We start from the raw sequence: 19,025 nt of genomic DNA, 5'->3' as shown, positions 1-19,025 counted from the left end.
GATTAAGTGTTAAATTTCGAAAATTACGTGGGACTAGGGATAATGGATGGTTATGTGGTAGGGGTGGTAACTGTGGTGCTGTTGGTGTTGTGTCTACATTGTTATGTTCTTCGTCGTATGTGTTCTGTCTTGTTGCTATTTTTGTGTTATATTCTTTTATTTGTGCGTCTAAAAGAATTTTGTTTATAGATGTAGAAAAGATTCCAAAAAATCCTGCAAAGAGTATGCGTGCTACGCTTGCTTGTCTGTTTACTTGTGTGTGTATAGCACATGTGTTGTAGATTCCTTTTAAAAGTGAGAAAAGAAATCCAATAAAGTTGAACATTGCGTATAAAATAGTCAATTTTTCTAAGATGTAGTAGGGCCATCCTAGAAAATCAAGAATTTCATTCTTGAGTGTAACAAAGCTAAAAATATTGATAGGTGATATATCTTGGGGACGGTATTTTTCACCGTTTAGATATATATAATCTTTAATGTCTTTAAAATATCCGCTATAGTCTTGCGTATAGATGTCTGCAAATCCTTGTGTCCATTTGTGTTAATAATTCTTGAAATTGTTGTGTTCTAATGTGATGTTGAATATCTGATTTTGAGTATAATCCTATTGATTGTAAGTCTATATTTGGGTTTCGAGCGATAGCGCGAATGCTTTCTGGTGAAAATTTTTTGAGTGATTGCATTAATGTGGGATATGGGGTGAGAAGGTAATACTTATCTTCATCAGGGTTTAGTTGTACTACGTTGTGGCTATTTTCTGATCCACATGGGACTGCGGTATCCCAGAAATAGGTTCTTCGTGAAAGTGTGTCAACGAAATGTACTTTATTCTTATAAAAGATAGGGATTCTTTTATAGCATCGTTTATCTTCAAAAACGTATAGTGGTGATACTTTTTTAGTACAAGTATAAAACCATAAGATGTTTCCTTCATAGTCTAAAAAATTTGATCTATTTCCTGATAGTAAATATCCTGCGTAGGGTATTTTTAATACTGCTAGTGCAAGTGATTGAAATATTTGTGTTCTTTCTAATTCGCATAGTTGGTGTAGTGTTTCTAATTCGGAGAGTAACATTTCTTGAAAAATTCGGCTAATCGTGTAGTCTAGTTTCATATCTAAGTGAATATCATAGTGGATATTACCAAAATATGTACTATTCATTAGTGATAGTTCTTGTAAACGTGTGCTTTGGTCGTCTTGGGGCTTTAAATGTCCACCAGGTTGACCTGTACTCTTTTGAAAATTAACTGGTATATATGATGTTCCTTCATTTAGGGGATGACTTGTGGCGTATGGGTCGACTTTTATTTTTCCAGTGGTCATGTCGAATCCATTTTCGTATTCAACTAATATTTCAGAGTATTGTGTTTTGTGAAGTGGGTTTCTGTATTTACATGCAAGTTCTGTCTCTTGATATATTTGAAAACGTGTTAATTTATTTTCTATATTCTGAATGTTTCGGAAATTAGAACTTATTTTTCGTAATGGATTTACTTGTTCATATGGTATTGATTGTATAAAATATTTTTCGTGAAATTTTATCATACGAGCGTGTATTTTTGCTACTTGAAATGTTGTACATGTGTCTTCGGGGAACCAAACAATTGTTGCTTGTGTTCTTGTTGTAGGGTCGCAATAACCTTGGTCGTTTTTACAAGGTAATCTAATTCCTTGATAGATCATTGTGTTGTCTGATAAATCTCGTGTGAGTTGTATTTTTTCGAGTTGTATTTTCCAATCGAAAAACATTATTTCTTGGTATCCTTTATTTTTTGTGTCTGCTTTGCAGTTTGATGGGTCATTTATACCAATGTGTGGTATCCAGTGTTTATCGTGCATGTCATAGGTTAATCGTCCGTGTGCGCCGTTATATGGGTATTTTTCATCTAATTTTATATGTCCTTGATATCTTTCAAGTTCTGCTTGATGTACAGAATCTGAAAAAACTTGAAAATATACTAACTTTCTATCTGTGTTTTTATTTTTTGTGATGTTTAGTCGGAGTAACTCGTTTTTACAATCTTCGGGATTGAGATGTAAAAGTCGTTCTATATTACTCTGGTAGAATGATTCATGGTCAAGTCGGTTTTTATTTCCGTTTGAGACTTGTGAACAATGTACTTTCTTTTCAGAAAATGTTGCTGTGAATTTATATCCTATAACTGTAGTTGCTCGGGCTTTTGAATAAAGTGTTGCTATTACATTTGTAGTTTCTATGGCTTGGGGTTCTGTTTCGCATTGTGATACTTGATTTATTGCATACTTGTGTAGTGTTTTTTGTTCGTTTTCTTCACAATCGTAATGTGTTACTAATAAATCTTGGGGTCCTGTGCGGGGAGAAGGGTTTATGTTTTGATTTGAGATTACTAGAAAAAGGAGTTGGAAAAAAATTAATAATTTTAGAATATACATGTGTATGATAATCCTGAGTATGGGTTATAAAATGTGATGTAACCAATTGTCTTTTTGGTATATCTGTCGTATTTATATATTACTTCAGTGGTTATAAATGGTGGTGGTAGTGATTGAGCTGTTATGTTCGGTGGATTTAATGGGTAGGGATGTTGAGTAATGTTGTTTAATTTAACTGTGATTTCAAACTTTAATTGTAAACTGTTTTGTTGGAGTATTTGGATATTGTGATCACGGATATCGTCGTGAATGTCTTGTCGGTATTGTAATCTATTAAGTGCCCAGTTGTGAAGGCGATTACTTTCTAGATGTTGTCCAAATAATGGTGGAGGTGCTGTGAATGTATTCCAGTCTAGTCTTAAAGGAATATTTGTTGATGATTGTTCTCGATATCTAGCGTCGAGGTTATTTGGGAAATTTAAGTTAAAAGGTGGTGGTGAAATCTGGCTTATTGATGGTGTTGATGGTAGTGATAATGTTTCTGGTAGTGATGAGGATGTTGTTGTATCCGTAGAAATATCTATTGGATCATTGACTAAATTTAGTTCACCTTGTGTAAATGAATGTGTTGTCCAATATGGTAGTCGTGATGCCTGGTTTGGGGGGTTAAAGGGGTTTTCACGTATTTGTTCAGATGTTGGTGTTGAACCTAAGTAATCTGATGGTAGGCTTGAGGTGCTACGTTGTGAAAGAAGCGTAGGGGTTTCTGGTAATATACCAATGGGGTTTTCTGGAGTGTTTTGTGATGGGGATTGAGGTATATCAAAATGAACTCGGGGAGTTTGAAATTTTCTGTTTCGTCGAGGATGTATAATTTGTCTATTTATTTCGACTGTATTTTGGTTTTGACTAGGATTTCTTATTCTACTTAGTTCTTGTGGTAGTGTTGGGTATAAGTTATATGTTGGTTCGCTTAGAGGTGCTTGTCGTTGAACTGGTTCTAGTGGTTCCGATAAACGAGCGTGTCGTTCTTCAAAAGTGTATGGGTTATCTTGAAAGGAAATTCGTGTAGATGTATGAGGATTTTGGGTAGTTGAAGGTGTTGTTGGATTATCTTGGGATGATGTCGGTGAAGACTGACTTTGTGACTGTTGGGTAGCAATTTTTGATAGTTTTTTGGTCTATTCTTTTAGTGAAAAAGTTTATTTTTATTATAGTATTCTTCTAAGAAAAGAATTAGGAGGATTGTTGCTAGAGCGAATGTGATGATTGCTTTCTTTATACATTTGCATATGGTCAAAATGAGGGATGATAGAAATGTTATGAAAATTACAAATAGTAGAAAAATATCAGTTCTACTGAAAATAGTTCGTATCATTTAGACAAGTTGTATGAATCGTACCTGTGGATATAATCAAGGGTTTTTGAAAGTTGGAGAAATAGTTCGAATATAGTGTAGAAAATTTAAAAAATATTACAAACAATGATTAAGATTATTAGAAAAAATTCAAGGATATCAAAAAGAAATATTATGAAAGTTTCAAGTATCGTAAAAAATTGTTTGAGGTTTGTGATAATTTTAGTGACTGTTTGATAGAAGAGCATTTAAGAAATGACTTCTTGATCGAATATTTTTTGTTGTTTGGGGCGATTTTTAAGTGTGGTCGGATTATTTATTGGTTTTTTGACAAGTGGGTTGAGTTTTGTGAAAAATTGTTGGGGGCAATTTTTATGGTGATCGGGAGGTCTTCTTTGTCTTTATTTTCATTTGTCAAATGATCTGGGGTATTTTTGAGATTTTTATACTTTAGGCTAATTAAAATGGTCGTTCTTTTACTTTAGGCTAATTTAACATATTTGTTTGGGGGGTATTTGAGGTCTGAGTTGGGGAAATATTGTTGATCTTTGGTTTATTAGATAAGGGAGGGTTATGATAATATGGTGATATTTATTTTAGTTGTCAAGTTGGAGTGGTTTGCTTATTTTTGACCTGGAGGTCGTAAAGTTATAGTTATAGATATGCCTGGAGTTTAATATCGTTCGTCTAGTTGGTTTGTGTCAGAGTTAGAGAAGGTGACGGATTGGATGAATCCTATTGGCTAATTATGAACTAGAATCGCTGCGTGTTTGTCAGCATGTTATTTTGAAAAATGAAAGTGTAAAATGTTTCAGAGGTGCAAAGATTATTAAATGTAGAATTAAAGTTGTTTTTGAAATTCAACTTTCTTTAATATTTTAGATTGTGGGATGAATAATTTATAATTTTTACGTGGTTGATTTCTAAGTCGTGAAGACTCTCTATGCTCTGATTTGTCGATTTGTTCTTGGGTTATTATTTGTTCTGTCATTTTTCTATTTTTTCTTTCTTTTTGAGATGTATTTTGATCTAGATTTTTTGTATTGTTTTTTGTGGTGGTTGATTTTGTATTTTGATTTCCGAGGTGAATATCGTTTTGTTCCTTTGTTATATTTTCCGTATGTGGGTCATTTTGAATAACTTTTAAACCTGTAAAAGAATATAATTGAGTTAGTTCGCGGAGTGCGTATTCTTTTGGATAATAAGGTAATAGGTTATTTCGGTGTTGAACGATTTCTTTTTTGTCTGAGTCGGTGATTTTATATGTGACATCAGTGGGTTTTGTAATTATTTGGTATGGTCCTTTACGAAGGGGTTGTAACTTTTTTGAAATTCCTTTTTGAGTATTAAAATTGGGTATTAAAACAAATGTTCCAATTTTTAAATCGGAGGCTGGTGTAAAGCGTGAATTTATTTGTTCATTAATATTTTGCCTTTGTAACAACTTTTTTGTTACTTTTTGATAAATTTCATTGTGTTTTTTATCTCTGTTTAAAATCCATTCGGTGTGTGTACCGGAGGCTAATTTAAGAATTTGTGGGTGATGAAAATGATCTTCATCGTGTGTATGTAAAGGTAGGTTATAACAGAATGAGTCTTTATTTGGTTGACAATAACCTTGTACGTTTTTATGAGATTTTGCTGTAAACATTATTGGTTTGCGTGGCTTTTGGTTAAAAACCATTTCATATGGTGACATTCCTAAAGTTGTCGTGATTTGTGAATTATATGCTAAGGGAAATAGTTTTACATCTGCTGACCATTCGGTATATCTTGTATCATTTCCAATGATGATACATCTGAGATATTCTTGCAATGAACGGTTCATACCTTCGACTAAGCCGTTTGTCCAAGGTGCGTGAGATGTACGTGGTTTGTGTTTAATGTTATATAAATGACATAGTGTGATGATTTCATTATTTATGAATTCTGTACCGTTGTCTGTAACTAAAATTTCTGGTAGTCCGAATTTTGCTATCCAGTGTTCATAAAGCGTTGTGTAAGCATAATAAGCGTTACAATGTGGTACTGGGTTAAGTGCTACATAATGTGTAAATGCGTCAACAATTACCATAATGTAGGAGTTTCCTTCGGATGAGGGTGAAATTGGTCCTTTAGTATCAAATGAGATACGATGGTTAAAGTACAAACTTTGTCCTTTAAAATCTTGTTTTTGTGCTATTTGTTTTTGATTTGGGTAAGGTTTATTTAATTGACATACTATACAGTCATTGCATAGTACTTTTATCCAAATTGGTGCATTTGGGAAATAAAAGTTTTGTATAAAATTTGAATATGTTTTCTCTGATCCAGAGTGTCCTTTAATATTTTGTGTATGTGAAATATTAAAAGCTATGAGAATCATACTTAAAGGGAGACAGGGAACTGTAGATTCATTTAGTTTGTATTCTAGAAGGTCTGTGTTTTCGTTAATTGTTGTATTATTGAATTTTCGAAAATATCGGAGGAGTGTTTTGTTTCCTAGAATAGTTGAATCTGCTTTGATAGGTTTAGTTTTATATTTGTGCCATGATTTCAGTTGTCGAATTACTGGGTCAAGGATTTGATATTGTTTCAGTGTTGAAATTGTAATTGTTTCTGTTGGGGGGAGAAAAATGTTTTCAATTTCTAATTTAGATAAGGGTATTGTATCAAGTGGGTCATGGAAGTCAAAAACTTGATTTATTGTTATTTTGAATCGTTTGTTTGTGGTCCTGATAAGTTTATTTTATCAGTTAGGTTTTCTTTTTCAATTAGTGGAAAAAGGTCTTTTTTATGCGAGTGTTGTTTTACTCTTTTTTGTTGGGTGTTATTTTTTATCCATTGTGAATATGGGATTGGTTTAAAAGTTGATGTTCCAAGTAGATCAACTTCATAGTGATTATTTTGACAATCTAAATAAAGTGGGAAATGTTGTAAATTATTTATTTGTGATTGTTCAACGTCAGTTTTTACTGCATATTTGCATTCCAATCGGGGTGATGTTTCATTTTCTGCAAGGTAGAATTTTATATTTTTGGGTATTTCAACTGTGGTTTTACGTGTAAGTAATTCAGGTGGCGTATTTCGACTTAAGGTGTCTGGTAATGCAAGATTTTTTCCTGCGGTCCAAACTATATGTAAGTTTGGGAATTTCATTAAAATTAGTTGAAATCTATAAACTCGGTGGTTTGGATTAGACTTTTGCGTAAAAAGAAAGATGATTGGTTTATGGTCTGTGAATAGAACTGTGGGATGTTTTGATCCAAGTATCAGAAATTCATATTCTGTTAGTGTATATTTTATGGCTGTACATTCTCTCATTAGAGTTGAGAGTCGTAGCTCTGCTTGAGTGAATAATCGAGAATTTGCTGATATGAGGTTCATTTTATTTGTACCATTATGTGATTGTAATAATGCTGCGCCGATGCCAAAGTTCGAAGCATCGCACATTGCATAAAATGGTTGATTTGAATCTGGAATTGTGTTTGAAATTTGTTCAGTTAGAAGTTTTTTAATTTCTTCAAATCGTGCTTGATGTTCTGTATTCCATTCAAAATTATTTTGTTGTCTAAGTATGTTATAGAATGGTCGTAGATATAATTGCATTTTATAAACATATTTGCTTAAAAAGTTTAACATTCCAAGGAATTCTTGGATTTTCTTTTTATTTGTTGGTGGTTGGAGTTTTTGAATAGCGTCTATACGTGATTTCAATGGAGTGATTGTTTTTCTTTCTATATTATGTCCTAAGAATTTAACTCTTGTCAAAAAGAAGTGTGATTTATCGGGGGCGGCCTTCAGATTTTCGTTCTGAAGTATTTGGTGATATTTTTCTAAAACATTGAAAATTTCCTCTTTTGTCTGTGATTGCATAAAAACATCGTCTAAATAGGTGATTGCGTTTTTCTTGAGTATTAGTGGTCGAAAAATTTTGCTCATAAAAGCTGAAAATGCTGCTGGTCCTATGGATATTCCATAGAATAAGCGGTTGAATTCGTATTGTTGGTTTCCAATAACAAATTGTGTTAAACGTCGTGATTGTTCATCTAATGGCATTTGATTATATGCACTATTCATATCTGCGTTTGTAAAGTATTTTCCATTTATTTTTGTTAAAATAACTTGTATTGGTTCAATAGGCCAATTACACTTTGATTCATCTATGAGTGAGTTGAGGTATCTAGCGTCGAGAACGATTTTTAATGATTCTCTTTTAGCTAGAATGATAACAGGGTTGATAAATGTGTTACCTTTCGGTTGTTCTTCTTTATTTACTGGTGAGATTATATTGTATTGTTCTAAAATATCAAGTAATCTGTTCACTTTATCGTGTAATTGAATTGGTACTTTTCTTGCTCTTTGTTTTTTGAAAACTGCGTCTGGTTTTAATGGGAGATGTAGTGATGAGCTGATTTTGCCAACATCAAATTTGGATGTTGCATAGACTGATGAATATTTAATTAGCTGTTTGGCTAATTTTTCAAATTCGTCTTGTGTTATTTGTGAATGTTGGAAATTAAACATTGTTAAAAATTTCTGTTGATTCTCTGTGTAGTTATTTATGTTGAATGTCGGTTTGAAATATGGGGTTTTTGTGAAATAATCCGTATTTCTTTTTTCGTTACTTATTATATTATTTATGGATAATTCTTCATTAAGGATTGTGGATTGGCGAATATCTAGTAATTGGAGTAGGTCATCATTAAGATTTCTGTCATCTTTGTGTTTTTATAGTCATGGGTATTCAATGAATATGCTTTTCGAACTAGTGTTTCGATTCGTACTGCTAATTGCTTGATGGTTTCGTTTGGTAATCTGCGAATTTCATTACATAAAACTCTTTGTTGTTGTTTGTTTCTTTCGGAGTCAAACATTTTTGAAAATTCTTGTGTAAACCTTTTCCAATTTGATTTTATTTCTACAGACAATACTGAAAACCATTTTTGGGCTGCGCCATCTAAAGTTGTTTGTATTAACGCTGTGCGTCGATGTATCCAGTTTTGATGTAGTGGCGTATTAATTGGTTCAGGTCCTATATTTAAAATCAAATTTGCTGTTACTGCATTTAAATAATCTTCTACAGAATATTCAGGGTCTGTTCCTGTGAATACCATTAAAGGTTTATTTGATGTTATTGATGATCCACCCATAAGGTATGGATTCATTGTCATTTGTAATGATTCTGCTGCATTTGGCATTTGAGAAAAGTTTGAAAGTTGATTTCTTGTTATTTCGTGTTGTTGAAGATAATATGGGAGTGGTATTTCATTTTGCATTTGTGTTGGTTGGTACGAGTTTGCAATCATTGGGTTTTGTTGCTGAATTGGTTGAAAGTATTGTGTATTAATTGGGTTTTGTTGCTGAATTGGTTGTTGATTTTGTGTATCTATTGGTTGTGGAGAAAAAATTCTATTATATGTATGTGGTTTCTGTATTCCTTGTCCACGATATTCTTGATTATAGGGTGCAAATATATCTGGTTGTAAGAAATCATCATCTGAGGATAAGTAATCCATTTGATAAGATGTTTGTTTTTTATTTTTATTTTGTTGAAAAAATGGATAGTTTTCACTACGATCCTGTGGAGGATGTAAATTTGTTTGGAAATTTACTGAATTAGGTGGTGCCATTGGGTTATCCCAGTTTCGAGATCTTGTATAATTACTAAAATTTTTTCGTGGTTGATAATTTGTTTTTGATGGATGTGTATAATTATAATTATGGTCTGCAAAATTGTTTCTAGTGAACGTTTTGCGTGTTTTTGGCGGTATTGTCATGGGTCTGTATGTTTGGTAATCCATGTGTGAATATTTTGGGGCAACCGAAGGTTTAACGGTTGATTGTAAGGTTACCTGTGTTTGTGAAGGGTTTGTATTTCTTGGTGTTGTTAAGTTTGGACGTATTGGTGAAATACTTTGTTGTGTAGTTGTTGTGTGTACGATTTCTTCATTTATGAAGTGTGATGGTGTCTGGATATCTTGTTGAGTAAGATTCCTAGTTCCATTGAGGTTTTCATTGTGTATGACTGTAGAGTTTAAACTATTATTTTGCATATCGGGTAGAAATGTATTATAGTTTAATGGTGTTGCATCAATGGTTAATGGTATTACTCTTACATAATCTCTTACATAAGATATCGTACTTATTGCTTGACTTGAGATTGATTGTGGGAAGTTTATGAATGCGGAGTGAGACCATTCGGGGTCCCAAACATAGTCTGATTGTTCTGTAATGGCAGTATCATCGTTTGAGTTTTGGGGTCTAAAATTTTTTCTTGCTTGTGAAATTAAATCAATATTATGTGTGAAATAATCTATTATGAACCATGCCAAGATTTTTTGTAAGTCGTGTTTTGTATGTTGTGAAACTTCATCTTTCGTGAAATTTTCTTTAATTGTATTTAGAAAACTAGAGAGTAGTGTGATTTCATGTCGTACTCTTATACGTTTAGATGTTTCTGTCGGTGAGACATTTGGTATCTGGATTTCGTTTTCTAATATCGATATATAACTATATATTATCGCAAAAACTTCATTGGTGAATATGGAATTTGCTCTTTGTGAGTTATGATATTGGATGCTTTTTATATATTCTGAGAATACTTTTGAAAATTCTAAATCAAGGTCGTCTGTTTGAATTATATATTTACTGTGATTCTGGTTTGGTGAGCTGAATTCTATGGAGTAGATTCCGTATTGTTGTGTTAGGTTACATATATCTTTTAGATAGTGATCGATAATTTGTCTTTTGATTCTTACATCTGGGAACTCTGTTTTACATGGACTGATTCCGGGTTCAAACAAATTTAAGAGTAAATTTTTGCAAAATATATGCTGTCCTCTATCAGTGGTTGCATCTACTATAAAGGGGAAGATATCATCATTATCTGGACTTTCTTCACCTGGGGTGTGCGTTGAGCTCATTTTTTTGTTCGATGACTGTTAATATGTAATTATCAATGTGTCTAATTGGTTGATTCCAATTGTATAAATGTACTGGTTTGTGTTTATACTGCTTTTTTATTCTTCTTTTTCCTCTTTTTGATGAATTTGAAGTTGTTTCTGAGTCGGAGAAATATAATTGATCGTGAATTGGGCAATTTTTATCTATTGATTCTTTTAGTTTATAAAGTTCGTCTAAACTGTTGGTTTCTGATTCTGAAAATGCGTTACGGTTTTTGGAAAATCTTTTTCGTGTTATTTGTCTTTGTTTAGTTATTATTTTTCTCTTTAGTGTTTGTCGTTTTGTTCGAATGTATCCAACTGTTTGTATATGAGGTGTGATTACAAGGTCGTATTTTTTGTTATTTATTTCACAATTGTGTAAAACGATTGTTTGTTTATTTCCTAGGTTTTTAAATGACATAAGGTTTAGGATGACGGGTGCAAAAGGTTGTTAAATGTTTCTATTTGCTTAAACTGTTAGTCCTTACGATTTTTTGGTTAGCTTAACCTGGGTCTATTTGTTCAGGGTTGGAGAGAAAAGTATATCGATTCCGAAGAATGATTTTATACTTTCTCGTGGCTAGTATAAGCTAAGGTGTTAACTTACTTAATCTTACTTAAGGGTAGTGATTGTGTTCAGGGTTGGAGAATAGTAAATCGATCCACAAGGTTCAGGTATAATTAGAACGCGAGTAGTTCGTTAGATACTATTTTAAACTTACTAAGTCTAAGATTTATCCTGGGTCTGATAAGAGGGGGGATCAAGTGAAGGATGAATAACCGAAGTTCTTCACTGTTTATCCTAATTTGAATGATTAGTTTTGTTCAAAAATTTCTATTAGTCCTGGGTTTTTAGAAAGGGTTGGATGGTGAATCGACGTTTGAGGTCGTTAGACACTAGTTAAGTGGGTGGGGGAGAACAAAGTTGTTCTTTTTGATCCAAGGATAGGCCTTGATGATCAAGTTTTAAATTTAATTAAGTAGAAAATGATTTAAGATCCAAGGATAAGCCTTGATGATCTGATTTTAAAATTAAGTGAATTTAAGTTTAAAATGTTTTAAATTTGTGTAAAGAAAAGATTTAGTATTTTTATGATATTAGTGAGCTTATGAATGCTGTTATGTTTAGGTGATGAAGCTGGAACAACAGGATGATTTATAATTACTAACCATTTATTGTCATGCTACTAATTTTTATTTTGATTTTTCAATAAATATTTTTCAAACATGTTTTGTATATTACTGCAGAATTTAGGAAAACGATCTGAGATCTTTTTATCAATCGTTATTGTATATTAATAATTTTGTTTAGCGCCTGAAATGATTTTGAAGATTGACTTCAAAATTTTATGTTTGCAAATGAAAATCTAAATTCATTGCTAGTAGTATTCTAAATACAAAAGTTTGTGTTGGCTTTTGCCGAACTATCATATAACTATATGGTAAATTTCTGCTTTGTCGTATGTCGTCTCTGGTTCGAGGTCTTCTTCCAATTCCGGGTAGTTCTGTTATCGTTCGGAATATTGGCTCTGATCTATTGAGTCGTAGAGACATTTCGATTAAATTATCGTCGTATAACATTTTGTAAATGTTTTGTCTAAATTCTAATCTATTTTTTGGTTAATTCTAAGCTATTAAGGTCTTGTTCGAGACTTATGGTCGCACCAGATGAGTTAGGACCGATGGGTATAACTCATAGAGTAATTTCGGATAGGGTACACCGTCTGCTCGTCACGCTATCTTATTTTCGGCCGGATAGATTCGTGCAACTTCTTAGTCTAATACCGATCCTAATCTTACTCTTATACTATCTAGTCTCAGGTTGTTTAACTAGTCTCTGCTAGGCTCAATAGATCTAGGGTATACTGGTTTATTGCGGCTGCTGAAGTACTCGGGAGAGTTCAACTAATTTCTAAGTTAAATTCAAATCTCTCTGGTGCTGAAATTACAAGTAATTTCAGCACTTACAAATAAGTGGATTGTTAGTCAGATGGATCATGATTGGTTAATATTAAATACTTTACATTGCTAAAATATCTAATTTATCCAATCATAAAATGTAGTTTAGATCAGGTTCCAAATTCGTAACATTAATCGCTGCCATGGATGATTAAATCTTGCGCTTAACCTGTTAATTTTGAAAAGAAAATTTATCAATGTTTTTCAGTCAGTACTGCTATTATCCAAGGCAGCTTTTTCCATTTTGCGCAAGCTGTATAGCGAAAAACTCAAGAGCTCGGTTTAGTCCCCTTTATATATCCGACAAGTAACTCCGACTCTCAATAAAATCATTCATTACTTTGGCACTTATGCGTCAATATGATTTGGAGCTCGACTGATCAATTGGCCAAATATTGTCCAATTTTTCCATATGTGGAGCATTTTAAAAGGATAGGTTGGTTCCAAACCTTACAAAAACGGCAAGCAGGGATATCGATTTCATGATCTGCAAGTACCCACCCGGTTGTTATAGTAACCTGCCACCAGTCTGTCTAAACTGCTCGCTTTAAAATTAACACGCGTAACGAATTATCCCGAACCACGGAATCTTTTCAAATTGAATTGAGGCAGCTGATTGGGTGTATTTTGGGAGTATTAATTCCATACATGACTAGAATTGTAACGCTTAATTTGAATATGATCATCATAAAAATCATAGTTTGGCCAAAATTTAATTTACCGAAAACTATTCAGCACCAATTAAATGACAGTCGGATTATTCAGGGCTTTGCTTGTTTCTTTCAATTGTTCCACATCAAAAAAAATTGTGACACTATAAGTAGTTTTGTACGAATTTTCGCTTTTAATGAAACAACGAGTTTTGTACTTTTATGAATCGCCGACTGCTTTGGTTTGTCGCTCAACCAATTTTTAGAATGTTGATTATTACTTGAAACATTGCGGAATATTATTTCCCGTGAATTTTTTTGTTTGTTCATTTTTTGATAAGGACGTTAAAGGGCAGCCAAAAATTGGAACGTAACCCTGATACGAGCGTTTTGCTTTTTTGTAAGTTTATAATAAGATCATAAATCAAACATCATAGAATTTTCAAAAACAGAGTAAATTAAATTTTCACCGACTTGCTGATATACTGATTTGCGCGCACAAAAGCACACGTGCAAGTGTAAGCAATACAGCGCAATCTGTTGCTATTTGCCGAATTTGAAATCAGCGTGTGATTTGTTAGTTTTTAAACATGCCAGACGCTCGGTCTGCCAAAAAAGCGGTCTGATAAATACCTTACATCTCAAATCAGTATTTCTATGATAATTCTTGACTGAAAAATAGGAACTAGGTTTTAATCAGATTAAGGATGGTGTCGATATTAGAATTAGAAGTCGAGCAAACCTAGAATTGGCTTAAAGTTTTTAATTTTCAGTTTTAATTTCATAGACCGAATCGGTTTGCAAATTTTTTTTCACAACATGGAAGTGGCTGTTTGTAACTGATTCGCTCCAGACTGAAAGGTTGACAGCCCCAGTTCAAGACAGAACTGAAAGGAAATGTTGGACAAAATCTAGGCTGGTACTGTCTAGCCTTGAAGTTGGATCGAGTTCATCTTCTTCTGTTGGTTGCTATGAATGCTTATTAAACGTTACGCTCGAGAGCCTTTTAAACATTGACTCAAAATGTTTCTTAAGCATTCTGTTCATATAAACAATGCGCCCATAGCGCATTCCGACTTTCATTTAATATATAAGATAAGCCTAATTTTGGTAAGCGCTGCATGTAAAATGCTCGATTGTAAATGGCTGGAAATTTCTAACTTAGAACCAAGTTAACATCCTCCCCCCAAACGGCTTTGAGGGGGGAGGGAGATGTTAATTTGTTCCCTCCAATGTTCTTCTAGTTGCATTTCATGTAGCGATAGTTTAGAAAAAAAACATAAAATCTATAGACTTGTATTTAACTCGGTATTTCAAGTATGTTTAGGAAAAAACATAAATTTTTTACACTTTCTTTACCTCGTTGGTGTCCACTATGATGAAGGATGAAGATACAGAGCATTGGAAAGTTATTTTCAGCCATTCAGAAAATAATATCAGAAAAATCTCTAAAAAAATTGCGAATGTCTCAGAGCAAGAAAATGAATCCAGGGCAACTAATATTGACCGATCAAAAGATAAGCAGAAACATGAACTTTCAAAGATTGCGAGATCAAAAACGCATAGAAAAATTGATTACTTGAAGTATACCGACTTTTTTAAGAACAAGAAAAATCATAAAAAATTTAATTTTTATCTGCAGGAAATGCAGAAAAAGTTTTGCTGTGCTGCTATAATTCAATTTTTGTTAAAAAAGATTTCGGTTTTGTGCAAATGTTTTTGAGCCAATATGAACGTGATTGGTTGATCCTTAGAATAGCATCATTTATACTGAGAATACCTTCGTCATGAGAATACCCCTGTTAATTAGTCCAGCTTACCCTGCAAGTTTCCGCTCTGTTTAATTCTTAGTTCGGTTATGTTGTTCTTGGGGAACCCGCGGTAGGTTGAGCTGACTAGATTGAACACTCTCAAATTGGGGAAGGCGGGCTCGTTGGTGAGGAACGAGTACTCGCTCGTTTCAATTTGTATCTCCGTGATGTATGGGTTCACAGTTCGGAATTGGAGCACTGACTGTGCTGCTATAATGGCTTCGAAGTTGCTCGTCAGTTCTAATAAAAAGACAGTTATGTTGTTTTAATCCAAATTAACCTATTTTTAAAAACCCATCCTTATTTCTTAGGGTATCAAAATTAGAAATGAATACAGTTCTGTAACTTTGGTGGAAGTCTTTTTTAGGACGACAGTCACTTTCAGAGACGTTGCAGCAGTAGCGTGTTTATTCGACGGGGTTGTGCGGGGGGTTGGCACTCATTTTCATAGATTTGACCCCCACCACTCAAAATTTCTCCCTTCTATGGTACTATTGAGCAAACTGCAAATTAAGCTGATCGACCCTAAAGTTTTTCCAAGTTACTTTTGGTGCGAATAAAAACACATTTTGAATGGGTAGCGCTCGCAGTAAAAGCACAATTGTTTTGGTTATAACCTTCCAAAAAGTGCCTAAAATTGTAGTTACTGGCCTGTTTTTTCTTAAATTTGCCTGCGACGCTAAAAAAATTCAAAATAGGGCCATAATAGCAATAGCGTCTTGGTTTAGGAGAGCTCAGAAAATTAATTTGATCGACCTCCTAAAATTGTTTGGAAAAAACGCACTTACTCTTGAGAAAATCTTAGATTCCCGCCTGCAAGGCCACCTAAAATAACAATTTACCACTGAAGTTATTTTGAGTGAATTAATTTTTTGAGATACGCAGATACAGATCTGTGTTAACTTAATTTTCAAACTTGATGCTATATTTTGATGTTTTGGGCTTACGAACCTACTTGATTCTACAGCTTCATTCCAATTCTTAAAACCGGAAATTTTCCTCTCATTCTGAACAATTTGAGGATCATAGTTTAAAGCGGACTAGAATAAATTTCGAAACGGTTAGGGTACTCGCCTAGAAATAAAGAACCGCCGTTTTTACTGCGTCCCGATTCCGTTTTGAAGTTTGCTTGGAAGTGCATTTGAAGTTGATGAAAAAATGGAAAGCATGTGAGCATTTCTAAATTAGATATTTTACTGTGTTTTCAAGAAGCTGGAAATGTCAAAATTATCATAAAACAATTTTAATATTTTATGATAAATACATAAAATAAAACCAAGCAAATTTTTGTATTTGCAGTCTTTGTTATGAACGAAATCGAGATTAAACATGACCAAAACACAATAGCCCGATGTCACTTTGGCCTACTTATTCTTTATTTGACTGACTTTTACATTACATGGTGCCAAGTTTACGTGGTGCCAAGTTAATCAAGTTAACATCCTCCTCCCTTCCCCCAAAACGGCTTCGATTTCTGAACTCTCCTGAAATTATTGGAGTTTTAAAAAAAGTCGCGTGCCTCGAACCGGGTAAGCTTCTAACAAAAGTCACGCGGTTAGTTTGAATTGAATTGGGATCCAACGTATAGAGAATTGCAAAAAATTCGGACAGACAGAATTAACTATCCGACTTAACTAACCCGTTTTTACCATTTTGCGCAAGCTGTATAGCAAAAAACTCAAGCGCTCGGTTTAGTCCCCTTTATATATCAGACAAGTAACTCCGACTCTCAATAAAATCATTCATTACTTTGGCACTTATGCCCCAATATGATTTGCAGCTCGAATGATCAATTGGCCAAATATTTTCCAATTTTTCCATATGTGGAGTATTTTAAAAGGATAGGTTGGTTCCAAACCTTACAAAAACGGTAAGTAGGGATATCGATTTCATTATCTGCAAGTACCAAGCCGGCTACTATAGTAACCTGCCCCCAGTCTGTCTAAACTGCTCGCTTTAAAATTAACACGCGTGGCGAATTATCCCGAACCACGGAATCTTTTCAAATTGAATTGAGGCAGCTGATTGGGTGTATTTTGGGTTTATTAATTCCATACATGACTAGCATTGTAACACTTAATTTTAAATATGATCATCATAAAGTTCATCGTTTGGCCAAAATTTATTTTACCGAAAACTATGCCACACCAATTAAATGGCAGTCGGATTATTCAGGGCTTTGCTTGTTTCTTTCAATTGTTCCACATCAAAAAAAAATTATGACACTAATAGTAGTTTTGTACGAGTTTTCGCTTTTAATGAAACAACGAGTTTTGTACTTTTATGAATTGCCGACTGCTTTGGTTTGTCGCTCAACCAATTTTTAGAATGTTGATTATTACTTGAAACAATGCGGTATTTCGCGTGAATTTTTTTTGTTTGTTCATTTTTTGATGAGGACGTTAAAGGGCAGCCAAAAATTGGAACGTAACCCTGATACGAGCGTTTTGCTTTTTTTGTAAGTTTATAATAAGATCATAAATCAAAGATCATAGAATTTTCAAAAACAGAGTAATTTAAATTTTCACCAAGTTGCTGATATACTGATTTGCGCGCACAAAAGCACACGTGCAAGTGTAAGCAATGCAGCGCAATCTGTTGCTATTTGCCGAATTTGAAATCAGCGTTGTGATTTGTTAGTTTTTAAACATGCCAGACGCTCGGTCTGCCAAAAAAAGCGGTCAGATAAATACCTTACATCTCAAATCAGTATTTCTATGATATTACTGGACTGAAAAATAGGAACTAGGTTTTAATCAGATTAAGGATAGTTTCGATATTAGAATTAGAAGTCGAGCAAACCTAGAATTGGCTTAAAATTTTTAATTTTGTTTTTGTGCCGATTTATGAGGAGCGAACGGAATATGTTGAAGGGTGTGTTGCAAAAGCAAAGTAAGTCCATTTGTAATTTATATTGGTTATGGAAAAGAAACGAAAAGAAAAAATTTCAAATTGGTCAATTTATCTGCAAACACTGCCACTCATTTGGAAAAACATTTAATTAAGATGCCTGGAAAAATACAGCCCCAGTATGAGCGAAATTTTAAAACCTCCAAAATTTTAAAAATTTCGGTTTATCTAAAATGGACTAAGAAGCTGCAGGATTGACAAAACATATTATATGGCGTGTATAATTTTTGTACATCTTAATATTTTTAAATATCTAGTTTTCGGACCTATTTCATGATGGAAAAAAATTTTTTGCTATTTTTTATCATTGGTTAGTTGCATAATTTTTTGCACACCAAAAATTATGAAAATTTGATAAAATTGAGATTAAGTTTTTTTACGAAAAAAATTCTAACATTCACTTTTTTAAACAGAGACAAACAATCAAGTAATTTATAACTCTCAAGCTGCTGTGACACATCAGCCCAATTTTGAATAGACACAAAACGTTTGTCAATTTTTTTTTTTTTTTTCAGAAAATTGTTGAGTTCCTCGAATAACTAAAAAAAATTATTGCAAAAAGACTTGTCTGATGTTTATCTCTGGATATGATTTTGATTAGGTTTTCTTAAACTTTTTTTCCTTCTCCTGTGATAAACTGGTTTGTCTAAAACAAACTTTTTGTAATATGTATACCCAAAGCTTTCTGTTTTGTAGGCAGTAAAACAAACTTTCTGTAATCATCATTTTTAGAAAATTTATTTTGACAGAACTTGTTTGCTCGGTAGACAACCAACAGAAATAAAACGAAAAAGTAGAACTTTTCATCAGATTTTTGACCTAAAATTTTTCACAACATAGAAGTCTCTATCTTAGTTTTAAGATTGAGCTCTTTCTGTTACAAAAAATGATAAAATCTGATGATGGATAAACTGTATCTTGCTAATTTCTCTTTCGACCTGGAGCAGGTTGATTTCTGCTAAAACTATTTAAAAACTTTAAATCGAGCTTATCCTTGTTGTAAATTCAAGTTTTTGAATTTAGTCTAGGCTACTCCTGAAAATTTTTCAATTGAGATT

General features: G+C 33.2%; 1 protein-coding gene across 1 annotated transcript in view; it reads left to right on the top strand.

Annotated features, from left to right (window-relative positions):
* Positions 1–18,869: 18,869 nt before the first annotated feature.
* Positions 18,870–19,025, top strand: part of LOC134841542 (fibrinogen-like protein 1) — a 31,292-nt gene continuing 31,136 nt past the window's right edge. The window contains exon 1 of the mRNA XM_063857571.1: positions 18,870–18,914. Within this exon, the coding sequence (XP_063713641.1) occupies positions 18,870–18,914 (45 nt within the window). The remainder of the gene's footprint in view (positions 18,915–19,025) is intronic.

Source organism: Symsagittifera roscoffensis, chromosome 3 (assembly GCF_963678635.1).
Source record: "Symsagittifera roscoffensis chromosome 3, txSymRosc1.1, whole genome shotgun sequence".
Classification (NCBI taxonomy): domain Eukaryota; kingdom Metazoa; phylum Xenacoelomorpha; order Acoela; family Convolutidae; genus Symsagittifera; species Symsagittifera roscoffensis.
The sequence above is the reverse complement of the archived record's forward strand: the minus strand, read 5'-3'. Positions and strand labels throughout refer to the sequence as shown.